A 16,057-nucleotide genomic window follows, 5' to 3' on the forward strand; every position below is an offset into this window, starting at 1 on the left:
CTATCTTGTGGGGATAACCGGATATCTCCCTTTCCAAAGCCATCACCTTGGTGATCATTCTACCAAATCGAGAACAACTTCCAACATTCTATGTAGTGGTATTTCGCTAGCGACATTGTCTGCATGGCTTCCGTGCGGCAACAGCTGCTGCATATTCTAGCAAAGATTTTGAATCATCCAGCCGCAACTATGCAAATATTTCTAGGAAGTCGCCATATTCGAGGCACTTGGCCTGGACGTGGGTATCACTACTATTGACATCGCTCATCATAGCGCACTTAGCGCTTTGTTTGTAGACCACATCATAGATGACTCAGGGAGAATACATGTCTTCACGGCCGTGAACATGGAGATGGTTTTCTGCATTCAGAGTGTCCACTACTTAAGGCAATAATAAATACAGGTAGGTAGAAGAAGCAGAAACCTGCAGCCACAGCTATACGTACGCATGAGAGCTACATAAGGTAACTTCGCGAGATGAACTTGATTTAGGATTATGAAGCCAGCTGGAGTATTGCTTGGCGCACAAAGAAATCGAACAGTAAACTGTACAGAACATTGAATCCCATAATGAGATTGAATTTATCATGGGCTTGGGCCATGGCGCTGTTACTACACTGCTGTATTGTATTATCTCGTAGTCTGTATCTGCGCGTGAAAACTTTGGCCGTAGGAGTCCTTCAATTTAAGGTTGATTTTCGAGGCTCGTAAAGCCGGAGAACCGCGCACTAATGTTCTGACTGAATATTAGAAGAACATTATGGAAGCCACGCCGCCACAGTTGTATCAAACAACAACACGGGCCGTAATCTCTGGCCGTGAAGCTTGATAGGACTTTAACAACGCTCTTGTACGGTACGTTATCCTAACCGTCACATAGGCCAGTGACTACTAGGGAGATCCCCATGATTGACCATTTTCTTATTAAGAGCTCATCGAAGTTGATTCTCGGCGTCGGATCATCGGCGGTTGGAGTGACGTGATACTGAAGCTGGGAAGTAAACAACAGTGATGAGCTTCCTGTACGGCTGGCTGGTTCATTGTAAAATTATCTCTTCATAGGGGCTTCCACCCAACATTTTCATCATGATTCCTCATTATCATTGCACTGCCCCACCAGACATGCCTTAATCATGTTCTCAGACGGGGCCTGAGGACGAAATCAGATCTTCCTAGCAAAATATTCCTTCGCATTTCCTCAAGGTGAATTGGTTCCATCGGTCTTGACCTCTTGTGCGAACCTGATAACGCCGGTCCTGTCAGCCTTCAGCTGAACCGGAACATCCCCGACCAGTCTCTTCAGGCCGCCAGGCTCAATGATGCCCCCCGCCGCTTTCTCCCTGATCTCATCATCCATGTCCATGCACACTGGCAGGAGAACATCAGATTTCCAGGGTAGCAGTCCTTTCCTCTTCGCTCGCATAACCTCGGCTACGAGATAAATCGCCGACACAGCGACCAAGGCGACAGAGTATACGATCCAACCCCAGCGCACGACAATGATAACCTGGCTGGCCATCACGGTGCCTCTGAAGGCGTCGTAGCTTGTGGTGTCGTTGCTGTTTAGGCGCACGTCGTTCGTCAAGCTTCTTGTAAGTCTCTCCATCCAGCTGTCAACGTCCCCGAAACTGGCGTGCATTCCATCTGCAAAAGGCGACGCTGATGTGAACACGATTCCCAAAGTTCCATCGGCGCTGACGTTTCCTATAATGTTTGTCTTTGCGTACCCTTGCATGGCGTACATCTGAAATGGACCCATACCGTAGCTCTTGCCAGCTTCAGTGTTGAAGTTGGCCGGGATATTGGCGAATGTGACATTTCTTCCATCGGCAGTCGAGCCTCCGGTCACCTCACTCCAGGTATCGACGATCTCGTCCTTCAGCTGTCCGGACTCTACACTAACGTTTCTCGCCTGAAGGCAGTACCAAAGAGCACACTCAGCCGCGCGGGAGTCATCAAGAGGGGTAGTCGCTGGCATACCGCCGGGAATGCCCAGACCGCTGAACTGAGCAATCAGGTTGGGCGCGTCCGCCTTGATCATCCGAGGATCCGTGGATTCGAAAGTACGGTTCGAGCCAGTGCTGATATTGAATACGGGCATGAAGTCGGATCCTGAGCCGCAGTATCCTTGAAGCCGCGCACCATCTGGCGCTGTCACAAGGCAACGTGCGGAGGAGCTTCGGTTGATTTAAATCTCGGGTGTGAGGTCGACACACGAGCCGCAGACTCCGACGGTCGGAACGATAGGCCAAGTGCAGTTCCCAGTTGGGCAGGTGACTTGCGGCAAGCTGACTTCTGTAGACATGAACCCGTTGTACATGGCAAGCTTCGTGGGCGATAGGGGGTTCCCTTAGAAGACAGAAGACGTTAGGACTATGCGAAGAATAGCAGAGGTGAAGTGAATCTCAGGCTCTAGTGGAGAGCGACTTACAAGAGTTTGCGTATCCTGATACGGTGCTCGCCCATTGACTTCTGGCTACGGTTCCCGCTTGGCCTTGCGCATTGCTTTCAACCTGGTCTATCCGCAGTGTGATCAGTTGCTGGGAGAAGAAGCCCAAAGCAAGTGACAACATTGTCAACACGGCTCCGACGCAAGCGATGTGCCTGAGGTATCTGTTAGCATTGGTCTATTCTTGGGCAAGCAAGATTGAAGACTCACGCTCCCTTAAACCTCCACATCAACTGCAAACTTCCCCATGAACCTCTTGAGGAGTCGTCAATCAAGGTAAAGTCATCCAGCCTCTGATATCCACCCTTCTTCCCTCTCCCAGAGAAATGATTCCATTTCGCCTGGCTAAGAATGGCACCCACAGCGATCATGAAGGTCGCGCGGCAGACGGTAGCTAAAATCGCGATCAGACCGTTGAGGGTCAGGGTCGTGCTTGGCCATGCATCTTGCGGTTTGCCGCCGTACTGCCAGAGGACGATGGCCTGGGCCACGAGACTTGCAATGGCGAGGAAGCAACATCCTATCTCCAAGTACCACCATCTCAGAGTCGAGTATGTGGGAGATTCCCCCACGTTGTCTAGGGTGTTCTCTCTGGATGGTAATATGTCGTGAACACCCAGCTGAGATTTTACGACCTTAGGCATGGTTTTGTGGGGGATTCGATGCACTGCCTCGTCTTGACGGACTATGTCATACTTTTGCGGGCCATCCGCCGACTGGGGAGCTTGAGAAATCATTGTCGATATTGAACTTCGCGATCATCCGAGTCAGGAATACTCGTTTTCGGGGGCTAGGGTCATGGAAGGCTGTTCATGAAGGGATCATTAAGATGTCGAGCCCGCAACGCGAAGGAATGTCTACCCTAGCGCATCTTGCGAGGATCGTGTCTATCTTATAGTGTTTTGAGTTTTGGCTAAGCCTGCTGCCTGGGACATCGACTCATGTGCTTGTTATCGTGTCTCTAAAAACCCTGGCCCGATTCCGAGCTGAAGTGCGACAGCCGCCAGCAAAGATGCAGAAGGAATCGAAGGATCTAATGATGCCATGCGAGATGGATTGTTACCCCTGGCATATGCATGTAGGCTGACAAGTTGGTCTCCTGTTAATCAGTGATTCGTATCGTTCTACCAATCATGCAAGACGAAAAGAGTTTTGCATTACTTCAACGGCTGGTAATACCACCCTCCCTACTTTTCCTTTTTCTCTACTAGAGCTGAGACTTTCATGTTTTCGTCGTAACCTAAAATTGCCAGCCACCAGACGTGTATGGCAGAATTGGGAACAATTAGGCAACAGTTTGAAAGTGCGTCCACAACCTCAACTCAGTCACAATCACCATTGCAAGATAGCCAGAAGGCTGGAAGCCGATTTCGAGTAACAGCGCTGTTATTCTCAGGTTTTCTCAAAGAAATGCTATGATACAATGCCCATAAAAATCTCAACCAATATCTACAAAGCAAAAATGACTAGCCAAGTGATCACCGCCATCATCGTCAACTGTCCCATGTCTCGTGTCAACATTCACCTTTTCGTCTTCTCCTTCTCTGTTCTCAAGTGTTTGACAGCCATGGCCCAACGTCTCCTGGTAAGACATACCCAGACTCAAGTTGGTATCAAATTCGCTGCTGCTGTGTGGGCTGGACTGATGGCTTCAAATCTCGTGGGTTGTTGTGGTGGCTCTTCTCAGAGAGTACTAGTTTAAGCGCTCTGGGTGGGAGCGGGAGGAGCTCCAGAGGGAGGAGATCCGGTGGGAGTGCCAGTAGGCTTGGGGGGAGGAGTTCCGCTGGGAGCGACGCCCTCAGCCTGAGCACCGCTGGGGCGAGGAGGAGGCGTGCCAGAGGGAGGAGCACCGGAAGGCTTGGAAGGAGGAGCAGACTCAGCACGCTTCTGGGCGGGAGCGGAGGGCGCGCCGGAAGGAGGAGGGCCGGTAGGAGTGCCAGTGGGCTTAGGGGGAGGAGTTCCGGAGGGAGCAGCACCCTCGGCCTGAGCACCGGAAGGCTTGGGAGGAGGAGTTCCTGAAGGAGCGCCGGAGGGGGGAGCACCGGAAGGAGGAGCGCCAGTGGGCTTGGTGCCGGTGGGAGCGGCGTCCTCAGCGCGGCGAGCATTGCCGGTAGGAGCGGGAGCACCTGAGGGAGGGGCACCAGAGGGAGGAGCGCCGGAAGGAGCACCTGAAGGAGCACCTGAACGAGGGGGGCCGGAAGGCTTCACTCCAGAAGGCGGGGGACCGGTAGGCTTGGGGCCGGCGGGAGCAGACCCGTCGGCGCGCTTGGCGTTAGTGGGCTTAGGAGCGCCGCGGGGAGGAGCACCAGAAGGAGGGGCGCCGGAAGGAGGAGGACCGGAAGGCTTCACTCCAGACGGGGGAGGGCCAGTGGGCTTGGGGCCTGCGGGAGCAGACTCGGCGCGGCGAGCGTTGCCAGTAGGAGCAGGGGCACCGCTGGGAGGAGGTCCCGAAGGAGGAGCGCCTGAGGGGGGTGCGCCGCTCGGGGGAGGACCGCTGGGGCGAACACCGGAAGGAGGAGGTCCAGACGGCTTCGCACCGGAGGGCTCAGCACGCTTGGCGTTGCCGGTAGGAGCAGGTGCACCGCTGGGGGGAGCACCAGAAGGAGGAGCTCCAGAGGGAGGAGGACCACTCGGGCGGACACCGGAGGGAGGTGCACCGGACGGGGGAGCGTCAGTGGGCTGAGCGCCGGCCTCCTGAGCACCGAAGCCGCCGTGTCCGCCACCGCTGGGCTGGGCAACACCACTGGGGCGAGGAGGGGGAGTGCCGCTCGGGGGAGCGCCGGAAGGCGGGGATCCAGAGGGGTGGGCGGAGTTCTGGCGACGGTTCATGCCGCGGAAACGGCGCTGCTGCTGAGCCGGGGGAGTGCCCGAAGGTGGGGCACCGCTAGGGGGCACACCGGTGCCGGAGGGGCGCGGGGGAGCTCCACTGCGGTGGGGCGGGGGAGCCAGCCCAGTGCCGGACGGGGGCGCACCAGAAGCCTGGGGCGCCGGCGCCGCTGAGCTGATGGCCGCGATAGCGGTAACAAGAGCGAAAATGAGGTTGGAACGCATCCTGGCGAATGAATGAAGTGAAGTTGTTGAAAAAAGCGAGGAGGTCGAGGTAAAAAAGAAAGAAGGGGGTTTGCGGTAGAACAAGTGAGGTTGTTGAGGAAAAGAAAGAAGATGCAGAAGAAATAAGATGAGATGAGTGTGGTGATGAAAGGGAAAAAGAAGAGTCTGGATTTGTCGGATATCCGTTGCGTTTATATCTTCTTTCGATACTATACTGACACCAATGACGGGATGGTTTAGCTCGAGTTGCTCGACTTACACCCAAGTGACATGCTCAGCACGTCTTCGAGTCGACGAGTTGACGACAACGCGGCTCAGCTCCGCAATTCGATCCCCCAGTGGCTCCATCGCGGGCTGGGCCCATTAGGGAATATTCCGTGACGCTATGATCGACTCTCGAGAAAGCACGGAGAAAAGCCCCATTGTCCCTGTGGGGAGCTGGTGCAGTGCTTGACTGAACATAGTATGCTGTGGCATGTCTGCTTGCGCGGCTTTCCGTCTTCGTTCATCGTTGGCCCAGTCTCGGTAGGGCGGTGTCAAGTTGAGGGAGATGGCTCCATGAAGCCCCGACAAGGGACACCAGGGTTTACACAGCAGTAAGCCACTTTGGGGCCTTTGGGTATCCAGCAACGGGGGACTACAGGAGGTGTTCGTCGGGTCTAGTGCGTCTGAAAGTTTGGAACGATTGGACTTGAGAGACCGTTTGTTTCGAAACGTCTGGTTTCGACGCTGTTAACGCCTGTCACTGACAAGTTGTTCTGGCCCCCTAATCCTACTAGGTATGCAGGGCCAAACAGGCCAAAAAAGCTCTCCCGAGACAGCCCTTGGGGCTGGGACACGCAAGCCCGCCCACTTCCCGAATTAGGATCCCGGGTAGCGCCCCGAAGGGCTGCGCCGGTGGCCCGGGGGCCAGGGGCGGATTAGTCGACCGCTTTGAGGAATGTGGCGACGGAATTGCTTGCGTCGACACCAATTGACGCTTTTTGGTCGACTATATCCTCCAAATTGCTTGCATATTGTACAAACATCGGACGATGATGGCCGAAGTTTCCCAAAAGGGAGTTTTCGGAGTTGTCATGCACCAGACCCTTGAGGCTGGGAGAAAAGACTAGCATCTGCGTGTTTGTGACTCAAAGCGAGAGATCAAAGGGAGTGAGACAGACGGGTAAAAAGAATCGACAGTGACGGAAGATGCCATCGCCCCCTACTATGCTCCCTTACAATGGAGCTCGCCCATGATGACGTGGACTATCAGCTCTCTACCAGCCAGTCGTCCAGCTTTAGGTTTGCGTACGTACCTTGGGACCTGATGATCTCAGCCATCCGTACATATGTTGCGTGCATCTATTCTTGGAAAATGAACATGTTCATCACAAAGTTGAGCTGGTTTTCGAATGGCTCATCCCAATTGGGATTGAAGTGCTCCAGTCATTGTATCCAGTTGTAGTAAGATGCTTCAGTGGAGTTGCAGAGTTGATGAAACAGTTAGCTCGATTTACTCGTACAGGGCGACGTACACCACAATCAATTTGATTCAAGCTCACCAAGAAGCGTCGATCAACCGAGATGTGGGATCGAGTTGACGAGACATGGGTCGGAGCTGTTGCAAGAATCCGCCCTTTTACGCCAATCATTGGTGGTGGTACCTTGGTGATATGTGTGTAGAGCTTTAGCCTCATGCAGGTAAAGCATAATTGACGGCAGTCTCTGGAGCATGACACCATTACGGAGAATATGAAGCCATGTTCAGATCGACAACTAAAGTTTCTCCATCCAATAATTACCCCGTTTGCGGGTTTTCTTTAGATGATGATTTTCAGCTTAGCCTTATTGTTCCGCCGTAGCGGGATTTGCCGTTTCAACCTAGACTCTGCGTGCCCAAGTTAATGTCCGACAACGGCGTCGACTATTCACACATGTGATTCTAATGATCTTTAGGACGTTCCACTGAATTCCCTCTTCATTGCTAACAGTGTAACATTTCACGGAAGCTGTCTTCCGCTTGGCAATTTCATTTCATCTTCTACAAAAAAAAAAAAAAAAAAAAAAAAAAAAAAAAAAAAAAAACCCCGAACACGATGATACATGAGAGATGTTCTTCCACCAATCTTTCAAACCGGGGTTGAAGGCGTGATGAGACTGAGAGATAATATGGTCCGTCTTATAATTCGGCTAAACTTTCGAAACATTCTAAAATGACGGGATCCTAAGGGTAAAGCTATTTCGAACTCTCCAGGGTCTCGGGAGTACTCAGGGTATCCGTATTGGAGGCGAGTTGACGTGGCACAACAGATCGATGATCAATTCCAGACGGACGAACGAGGTCTGAGAGCGAATTCCACTGCAACGGTAACCTTTGGTCGATCCAGGATGAACTGAGAAAGGGAGCTGTCATCGAAAGTGTCACCCGCCTTCTAGCCGCCAGCTTGAGTAAGCCAGTAACTTGATTGTTCATGGTCTGTTGGATCCCCTATCTCCCCGGACATACGACGACTTCAGACTGGCAGTGCTTAGACTTCACAAACTGAGCACACTTACGCAACAAGCGATAGAAATAGCAACACCGGAGGCAAAGTGCAGCACTCCAAAGGGATTGCATCACAGCTAACACTTGGTCTCCATCACGGCCTCTACTGAGGCTCTGTAGCGTGACAGTTCGGCATCCAAAGCCGGAGGCAACCCACAGACGGTCCATCGAGCGAGCTATGGCCCATGGGAGCTTCCCCAGCAGCGAAACAGCGGGGTCCACCCCTGAGACGGCGCATAAGAGCCCTATGTGATCCTAGCCGCACAAGCGTAAGCTTCCCAGGTCCCCTTCAAAGCAAAGCAAGAAATCTAGCCTCGAGCGGGGCTCTTTGCCGCCTTGCCTTGCCATTGAATTCGTAGCTGAGATATGGATGCCATAGTACGCTACTGCGGATATACAGTAGAGGGTCAGGTAGGGTCGTAGGCATGAGTGTAAAGAATGCAAGGGAAGCCCAGCATCGATGCCCCGAAAGCCAATTGGCTCAGCCCCCTATTCGATTCCCCGTTCCGGACGGTGGGGCCGGTCCGAATGGTTTGTGCGCGCCGCAGCTCAGCGCTCCCCCCGCGAAATTTTTCTCTCCTGTGCGGCGCGCCGCTGCTGCAAAGCCTCAACCGCCACATCACGCGCACCCTGCCTCACTCACATATTCACCCACATTAGCCGGACCTCACTCAATCCTACCTTACATCACCCCCCGTCCGTCCCCTATCGCCCGCTCCCGTCCGAAGCGCCGGGCGTGGCGATGCCTTCTCCGGCGCTCGGAATACACAGCCCGTTGCTCGGCGTTGTCTACGGCGTAGTATTGTTTCTCCGTAACGCACTGCTACTCACGTCATCATCATTCATTCTCATCGTTTTCATCGTCATCGGATACCGTCTCCTTCTTCACCCTTTGGCTCGCGTACCTGGGCCCAAGCTCGCTGCCATTTCGAATGTGTGGCACGCCTACCATGTTCGCAATGGACGTATGCTTGCGCTGGGCAAGACGCTTCATAAGCGGTACGGACCGGTTGTGAGAGTTGGGCCGAATGAGGTGTGGTTTGACTCTGTAGATGCGTTCAAGCACATCTATCGTATGTTTATTGGAACTCGTGAAGAAGGTCTGATCTCGTGCTTATTCGTTCACAGGAGCTGGCAGCGGCTATGAAAAGTCCGATTTCTATTGTATGTTGATAGTTATGACGATCCTCATCTCACTTCACTCTCAGCTTACACCAAGTCTCCAGTATCGACTGCCCTTCAAAGGCCAGACATCACTTTCACACCCTTTCCGAACTTTACGTCCCCAGATACACTAGACTTACTATCCGAGCGCAACACGCAACGATACCGCTTACAACGGCGTCTGATCGGGCCTCTCTACCAAACAGCATACCTTAAACGACACGAGCCAGCTCTCGACGCAGTACTAGCCCGCGTCATCGCAACTCTACGCTCTCTCGACGGCGCCGAAGTCGACCTCAAGGAATGGATGCACATCATCGCCGTCGAGTCCCTATCAGCCGTCGTTCTAACCTGGTCACCCAACTACCTCCGCGATCACACAGATCACTCTTCAAGCACCCACGGCTACCTCGGCTGGCGCCGCAAGTCCGTCTTTGGGCTCTTCCCTCTTGCCGTGAAAGCGGAGCTGTTTTCCAAGGCATTTGGGAGAACTTTTGCTAACCTCTGGCGCGTGACGTACAAGACGCCCAAGAACTTTAAGCCCTTCTTCACTGGCGTCTACCGGCAGGTCTCGCGGAGGGTCACCTCGTCGCTAGCGAATAAGCCGGTCTCGAAGAATGATCGTAAAGAAGGCTTCCTCGTGGATCTGATCCAGCTGCACAAGGACAAACCCGAATTCACGGAGCAGTATCTCCGTCGAATGGCAATCACCAATTTTGGGGCCGGGCATGAGACCATGTGTTCCGCGCTAACGTCCATCATGTCCATGATCGGATCACACCCTGAAGTGCAACGGCGGATTTCTGAGGAAGTTTGCTCCGCGACGGAGGATCCAAAGGTTTATGATAACGCCATTCGTCTAGATTATACGCAAGCAGCCATCAAGGAGGCACAGCGATTGTATCCTGTCCTCGGGATGTCCCTGCCCCGCACGGTGCCTCCTGAAGGACTTGCAGTCCACGGGGGGACCTTTCCACCCGGAACTACCGTTGGCTGCAACCCTGTCTCGTTACATAGGAACCCTCTGATATTTGGCCCCGACGCGGAAGAATATCATCCGGACCGCTGGCTAGACACAGAGAGGGACCTCAAGGGTACGGAACGGTTTAATCTTACTTGGGGCGGGGGCGGAAGGATGTGCCCCGGGCGACACCTTGCGGAGCTGGTCGTTTACAAGACGATACCTGCGCTGCTGGAGCACTTTGATGTGGAGGTTCAAATGCCTCCGGAAGATGAGATTCAGTACTACTTCATGGCGATGCTCACTGGGGTGAAAGCCCGGTTCTTGCCCAAGAAGACAGGTCAATCATAACATGGCCTGAGACTAATAGGCATTGGACTGGCACCTTCAAATTAGGAGGGAACGGCGTCATGAATATGACACGGCTTGCACGGCAATAGCTAGGCATAGCCAAAGCATGAGAGATGACATAAATGACATGAAGAACTACATAGAGGTAATAGGATAGACAAAGTGATCACCCAGGAGCCACGGAATGTAGTGAGGGTGATGGATATTTGATACCCGTGTTCCACATTGCCCGGATTGTATTGTTCAGCCTCTAAGGCCACGGGTCCTTCATCTTTTCATATTTGGCGACGTTGAGGAGGAAGGTCATGTATCCCACAGCACTCTCCGTGATTCCCCTTTTGTAGATCTTGCGCGACGGGTAGTACTGGCACCCGCCCTTCTGCCCAATCTCAGCCGCCTCCTGCTCCGTCGCTCCAAACTTGACCTTGAAGCTCATAATCTTGGTTGCCGCATCGTTCACAACGTGTCTGCTATATGCCCAGTCGACAGCAGTCCCAGAAGAGCCTTGGAACATCCGTCCTTTCTTACGGAGCTTGTCGATACTGTAGAAAGGCTCGCCGGAAACATGTGCCATCTGCTCGGCCATGTTGTTCGAGATATCCTTGTAAATATCGTGGTCTTTAGGTATCATGTACTCGCCATACTTCGTGGCCATGTCACCGCGCTTCCCATCGTAGCTCTGGTTGCGGAAGTTCATCTCGGGGTTGGTGGTCTGGATCGGGGTATCCGACCACGCGTGGCTCACGATGCGGTTCTTTGTGCGAGTGTCGAGATACCACTTGATGGACGGGTACTGATGAATGACCCAGGCCATGTTCCGCGATTCGACTTCGGAGAAGGGTGCGGTGCCGTGGAAGAGCTCGTGCCCGGGCTTGTCAGATGCTACGTCGAGGGCCTGTTGGCTGTAGATCTTGCGGTAGTCCCAGGTGAAGTTGAAGTTGCGATCAATATTCACACCGAGGCCGTCGATGCTCTTCTTCGAGGGGCTTGAGGCCGGGTTGATGTTATCGCCCCAACAGTTGTTCCAGCGCTCGTCCCAGAGTTTACCGTCCGGGTTGACGAGGGGGAAAACAATGATTCCGAGGGAAAGTACTAAGCGAACTTGGGCTGTGGTAAAGACGGTGGTTGTGTTATAAACGAGCAGTGCTTGGTGCTTGTCGGCCCAGAGGAGGTCAGAGATGAAGTAGAGGAGGCTATCTGGGCCGCCGCGCTCGCGGGCCTGAACGCCGGCGGTGAGGTAAACGCGATAGTTCTTGCGCTCAACGCGGCTGACACCGTCAGGGACGGGGAGGACGGCGACGGTGGACTTTTGGTTCCAATAGGTTTCGAAGGGGGCTGGAGTGAGCTGGACGCCGTACTCATTTGCGAGACCCTTCAAGGCGCTGTTCACCTCCCAGCCGCTGAAGACAGTCTGGTAGTCATCAGCAGAGCTGCTCAGGTTGGAGCCGATGCCTATGGGATACTTGGCGCCATTGTGGAAGCGGTCAATGCGGTTGACATTGGCCGTATTCATGAGACGGTAGTCTTGGATGGTGTTTCCATGAGAAAGAAGGGCCGTGATGACGAGCTTGGAGATCTTCTTAAAAGAGGTCACCGGACCCTTGTAGTTTCCCATCTTGAAGATAGTCCCTTGCAACAGTTCTGTGACTGAGGTCGAGGAGAGTAAATTTCATGAATTCTCATCGCGTACCTAGTCCTATAGGGAGAGCGCCAGAGCTTTTATTATATGTGCCGGGTATTCTCGGAAGAGATTTCTGTCTTGGTCCGCCGAATATTTCACGTGGAACCTTCCCACTTGGTGTGAAGCCATATGTGTGACTATTGCAAGTTTGGAGTTGTGTGGCTGCATGTTGATGGCGAGTTTTCTGCAATACGAAGAATTCAAAGTTATTATGAATGCATGCCTACCTCTTGGTCCTTGAAGAACGAAGCCAAGTCGTTCGCCCGGGCTGAGAAAAAATATCAGAATACCATCTTGGGCTCATTTACAGTTTGGAACTAGATACCTCAAAGGTCAGCGCAACCTCAGACCTGCAGACGGTGGGCCGTTGAGGTTCGGTGGCGTACACCAAACGACCGAAGGTTGAACGCCACTCGAAAGCCTTTTTATTACAAATTATAATAGTTGTGAACCCTTCAATCACTTTGCTGTAGGCTGCGAAGGTGCGCACGATAATGCTAATCGAGCCGATAAACTTTGCAGGACTCTAGACGGGCACGATGGGCTAGTTGACGCCGAGGCTCCAATGACCAGTCTCTTGGAAAAGCTTTTGTGTATGCGACTGAGTTAGAAGGCCTCTGGCATCATCCGGGTTCGCGAATAGATGCGCGTTGATGCGTTTGTGTTGATAGTTGGGAATAGCTTCACAGTGTAGACATCAACGGTGTGTGGAAAGCTAAGCACAGTGTACGGAGATACCTGGGGTCTGGAGAAACGGTGCATCCGATATCCCGCGGTCGAGGTCGCCAACCCCACACTGCACTTGCACCAGTCACATCCATGGAATCCGGCGTGGTGGCACTGGACGGCTAGCGCATCAATCCACATCCCACCCTGAAGCCAAATTCCCATTTGCAACACGTCGTCCTCCCGTTACCCGAGAGCATCACCAAAAGAACCACCCTCGAGATACCCCAAGTCGGCTCGGTAGCCGCAAACCGCCCACCATGGTCCTTCAAGATCTCGGCCGTCGCATCAACACCGCCGTCACAAACCTCACCAGAGAGCCCAACCTCGACGAAAAGGTGCGCCGCATCCCTACCCCGCAGAACCCTCCGTCGCAGTCGCCACACGACGTCGTGAGAGACAACAGCAGCTGCTAACAAGATCCGTTTCCGTGTCGCAGGCTTTCGATGGCATGCTCAAGGAGATTTGCTCCGCCCTTCTCGAAGCCGACGTCAACGTGCGCCTCGTCGGCCAATTGCGAAAATCGATCAAGAGTACCGTCAACTTTAAGGAGCTCCCGCCCGCCGTCAACAAGAAGCGCCTCATCCAGAAGTCCGTTTTTGATGAACTCGTCAAGCTTGTCGATCCCCATGCCGAACCATTCAAGCCCAAGAAGGGCAAGTCCAACATCATTATGTTTGTTGGTCTGCAGGGTGCCGGTAAAACGACGACATGTACGAAGCTCGCACGCCACTACCAGGCGAGAGGCTTCAAGGCCTGCCTGGTGTGCGCTGATACCTTCCGTGCCGGTGCTTTTGATCAGCTGAAGCAGAACGCGACCAAGGCGAAGATCCCATACTACGGTTCATTGACAGAGACGGACCCCGCGGTGGTCGCACGAGACGGTGTCGAAAAGTTCAAAAAGGAGAAGTTTGAGATTATCATCGTGGATACATCAGGTCGACACAGGCAAGAGGAGGCTTTGTTCCAGGAGATGGTGGATATTCAAACGGCAATCCGACCCGACGAGACGATCATGGTGCTCGACGCATCCATCGGTCAGCAGGCCGAGTCGCAAGCCAAGGCGTTCAAGGAGTCGGCAGACTTTGGAGCCATCATCATCACCAAGACGGACGGTCATGCAGCGGGTGGTGGTGCCATTTCCGCCGTCGCAGCAACACATACCCCCATCGTCTTTATCGGTACGGGTGAGCACATGCTCGACTTTGAGCGTTTCGCACCACAACAATTCGTACAGAAGCTGCTGGGCATGGGCGACATGGCCGGACTGGTGGAGCACGTGCAAAGTTTGAAGCTGGATCAGAAGGATACGATAAAACACATCACAGAAGGTATCTTTACGGTACGCGACCTGCGGGACCAGCTCTCCAACATCATGAAGATGGGTCCGTTATCCAAGATGGCGGGCATGATTCCCGGCATGAGCGGTATGATGCAGGGCATGGACGACGAGGAGGGCAGCGCCAAGCTCAAGCGCATGATTTACATTTGCGACTCGATGACGGAGAAGGAGCTTGACTCGGACGGCAAGATGTTTATCGAGCAACCGACGCGGATGACGAGAATCGCCCACGGATCGGGAACCTCGGTGCGCGAGGTGGAGGACCTGCTGACGCAGCAGCGGATGATGGCGGGCATGGCCAAGAAGATGGGCGGCAACATGAAGAACATGCAGCGCGCGCAGCAGCAGATGGGCGGCGGCAACAAGGCACAGCAGATGGCGGCCATGCAGAAGCGGTTGCAGAGCATGGGCGGCGCCGGAGGCATGGGCGGGGGCGGGATGCCGGATATGGGCAGTCTCATGAAGATGCTCGGCGGCGGAGGCGGCGGTGGCATGCCCGATATGCAGGCTATGATGCAGCAGATGGGCATGGGCGGTATGGGTGGTATGGGTGGCATGCCGGGCATGGGCGGCGGAATGCCTGGTGCCGGCCGTGGCCGCGGACGTCGTTGATCTATTGCATGGGGAGAGAGATGATGTCAAAACCAAACAAAAGAGTAATCCGTACAAATGAGATGCTTCGTCGATGACAGGCAACAGCAAGTGTGGGGGTAGAGATAGGTATGGATGAAGACATGATGGGGTTTACTGGAGTCGCCTGGGCGGGACCATATTCGGAGCCCTCTTATTCATAGGCTTGGCGTTTTGGGAGGAGAAAGCACGAGGAGGGCGGTAATACAACAAGACTTCCAAATCCGCTGCATGTCGATTAGCAAAGTATTCCCTTCTTCGATGCGATGACACTATCTGCTGGCTAGCCATCTGTGCTGGCGCCTGGGAAAACCTGCCTGCTGGCAAAAAGTGACAAGCTGCGTTCACGACAGAAGGATGTGAAGATCTCACAAAGCCGCGCAATGTATTGCTTCACAGTGGAGCCCGCAAGCGTCTTAGCTCTGTGGCTCTCAAGAAATACCTAAACCAACAAACCACCGATACCTCATGTGGACGGAGAATTTCGACCGGTGGATTCTTGTCAATCGATCAACGGGCGTTGGCTCCGTGGGCCAACGTGTTTGCGTATGTCTAGAGCAGTGGAGCACTGGAGGTGGTCAAAGTCAAACGTCACAGTGAACCATGAACCGGCCGCGTTTGATCTGTGGCGGTGTGGCGGTGCCGCGTTTGCCAGGCGAGCCATGGCAAAAGATTCAATCGAGATATGTGGCGCGGCATGTCAATATGCCATTCTGTAGGTGCTGTTTTTTTTTTTTCGGGCATAATACCTAGGTAATCAGACAAGCAAATAAGGTCTAGAATGGGTTATTTGATTGGCGAAGTCGGATCTGGTGTGCCTTGAACAGGCGGAGGGAGCTTTTTGGGGGCGGATGACGTCGGTCTACTCCGCTATCACGATTTTCGACGTTGCGGACGGAATCTTTGAACGTGGGATTGATGTGCGGTTTGCAATCCATGTATCCGTATCACTTGTCTTATGCCGAGCTTTGTGGTGAATGTGACCTTCATTTCCGGGTTGATCAATCATCAAGGTACATTATCTAGAAATCATGGGATAGTTGCAAAAGGGCTTGTCGTAGCATCTCAAATAGGAAATTCGATCCCGGCCGAGTTGAAACAAGCCATCATAATATTTCGGAAATTAAACATGCAGTAACGTCGGAACGAAAGCGCTACAGTTGTCTAGAACCTTT

At 53.5% G+C, this 16,057-nt stretch overlaps 5 protein-coding genes across 5 annotated transcripts; 2 read left to right on the top strand and 3 right to left on the bottom strand.

Moving 5' to 3' along the window:
* Positions 1-1,198: 1,198 nt before the first annotated feature.
* On the bottom strand, positions 1,199-3,093 carry BDP81DRAFT_480740 (uncharacterized protein; the record flags this gene model as incomplete). The annotated part of the gene is made up of 6 exons (XM_060594943.1): positions 1,199-1,694; positions 1,728-2,177; positions 2,217-2,349; positions 2,432-2,604; positions 2,660-2,969; positions 3,066-3,093. The coding sequence occupies 6 exons, from the start codon at positions 3,091-3,093 to the stop codon at positions 1,199-1,201; spliced, it is 1,590 nt and encodes a 529-aa protein (XP_060446483.1).
* Positions 3,094-3,789: 696 nt separating this feature from the next.
* On the bottom strand, positions 3,790-5,632 carry BDP81DRAFT_517745 (uncharacterized protein; the record flags this gene model as incomplete). Its single annotated transcript, XM_060595919.1, has 1 exon — positions 3,790-5,632. A coding segment is annotated over one exon (1,485 nt), but the record flags the coding sequence as incomplete, so codon positions are not given.
* Positions 5,633-8,769: 3,137 nt separating this feature from the next.
* On the top strand, positions 8,770-10,503 carry BDP81DRAFT_393558 (cytochrome P450; the record flags this gene model as incomplete). Its single annotated transcript, XM_060587838.1, has 3 exons — positions 8,770-9,100; positions 9,156-9,191; positions 9,254-10,503. The coding sequence occupies 3 exons, from the start codon at positions 8,770-8,772 to the stop codon at positions 10,501-10,503; spliced, it is 1,617 nt and encodes a 538-aa protein (XP_060446485.1).
* Positions 10,504-10,628: 125 nt separating this feature from the next.
* On the bottom strand, positions 10,629-12,213 carry BDP81DRAFT_214885 (carboxypeptidase A). Its single transcript, XM_060582697.1, has one exon. It carries the CDS (start codon positions 12,116-12,118, stop codon positions 10,754-10,756), a length of 1,365 nt encoding a protein of 454 aa, XP_060446486.1. The 5' UTR covers positions 12,119-12,213; the 3' UTR covers positions 10,629-10,753.
* An 838-nt stretch (positions 12,214-13,051) lies between these two features.
* BDP81DRAFT_214888 (signal recognition particle protein) lies at positions 13,052-14,930 on the top strand. Its single transcript, XM_060582698.1, has 2 exons — positions 13,052-13,248; positions 13,350-14,930. The coding sequence occupies exons 1-2, from the start codon at positions 13,171-13,173 to the stop codon at positions 14,862-14,864; spliced, it is 1,593 nt and encodes a 530-aa protein (XP_060446487.1). The 5' UTR covers positions 13,052-13,170; the 3' UTR covers positions 14,865-14,930.
* Positions 14,931-16,057: the final 1,127 nt, after the last annotated feature.

Source organism: Colletotrichum phormii (assembly GCF_030913505.1).
Source record: "Colletotrichum phormii strain CBS 102054 chromosome Unknown BDP81scaffold_8, whole genome shotgun sequence".
In the NCBI taxonomy this organism is placed as follows: domain Eukaryota; kingdom Fungi; phylum Ascomycota; class Sordariomycetes; order Glomerellales; family Glomerellaceae; genus Colletotrichum; species Colletotrichum phormii.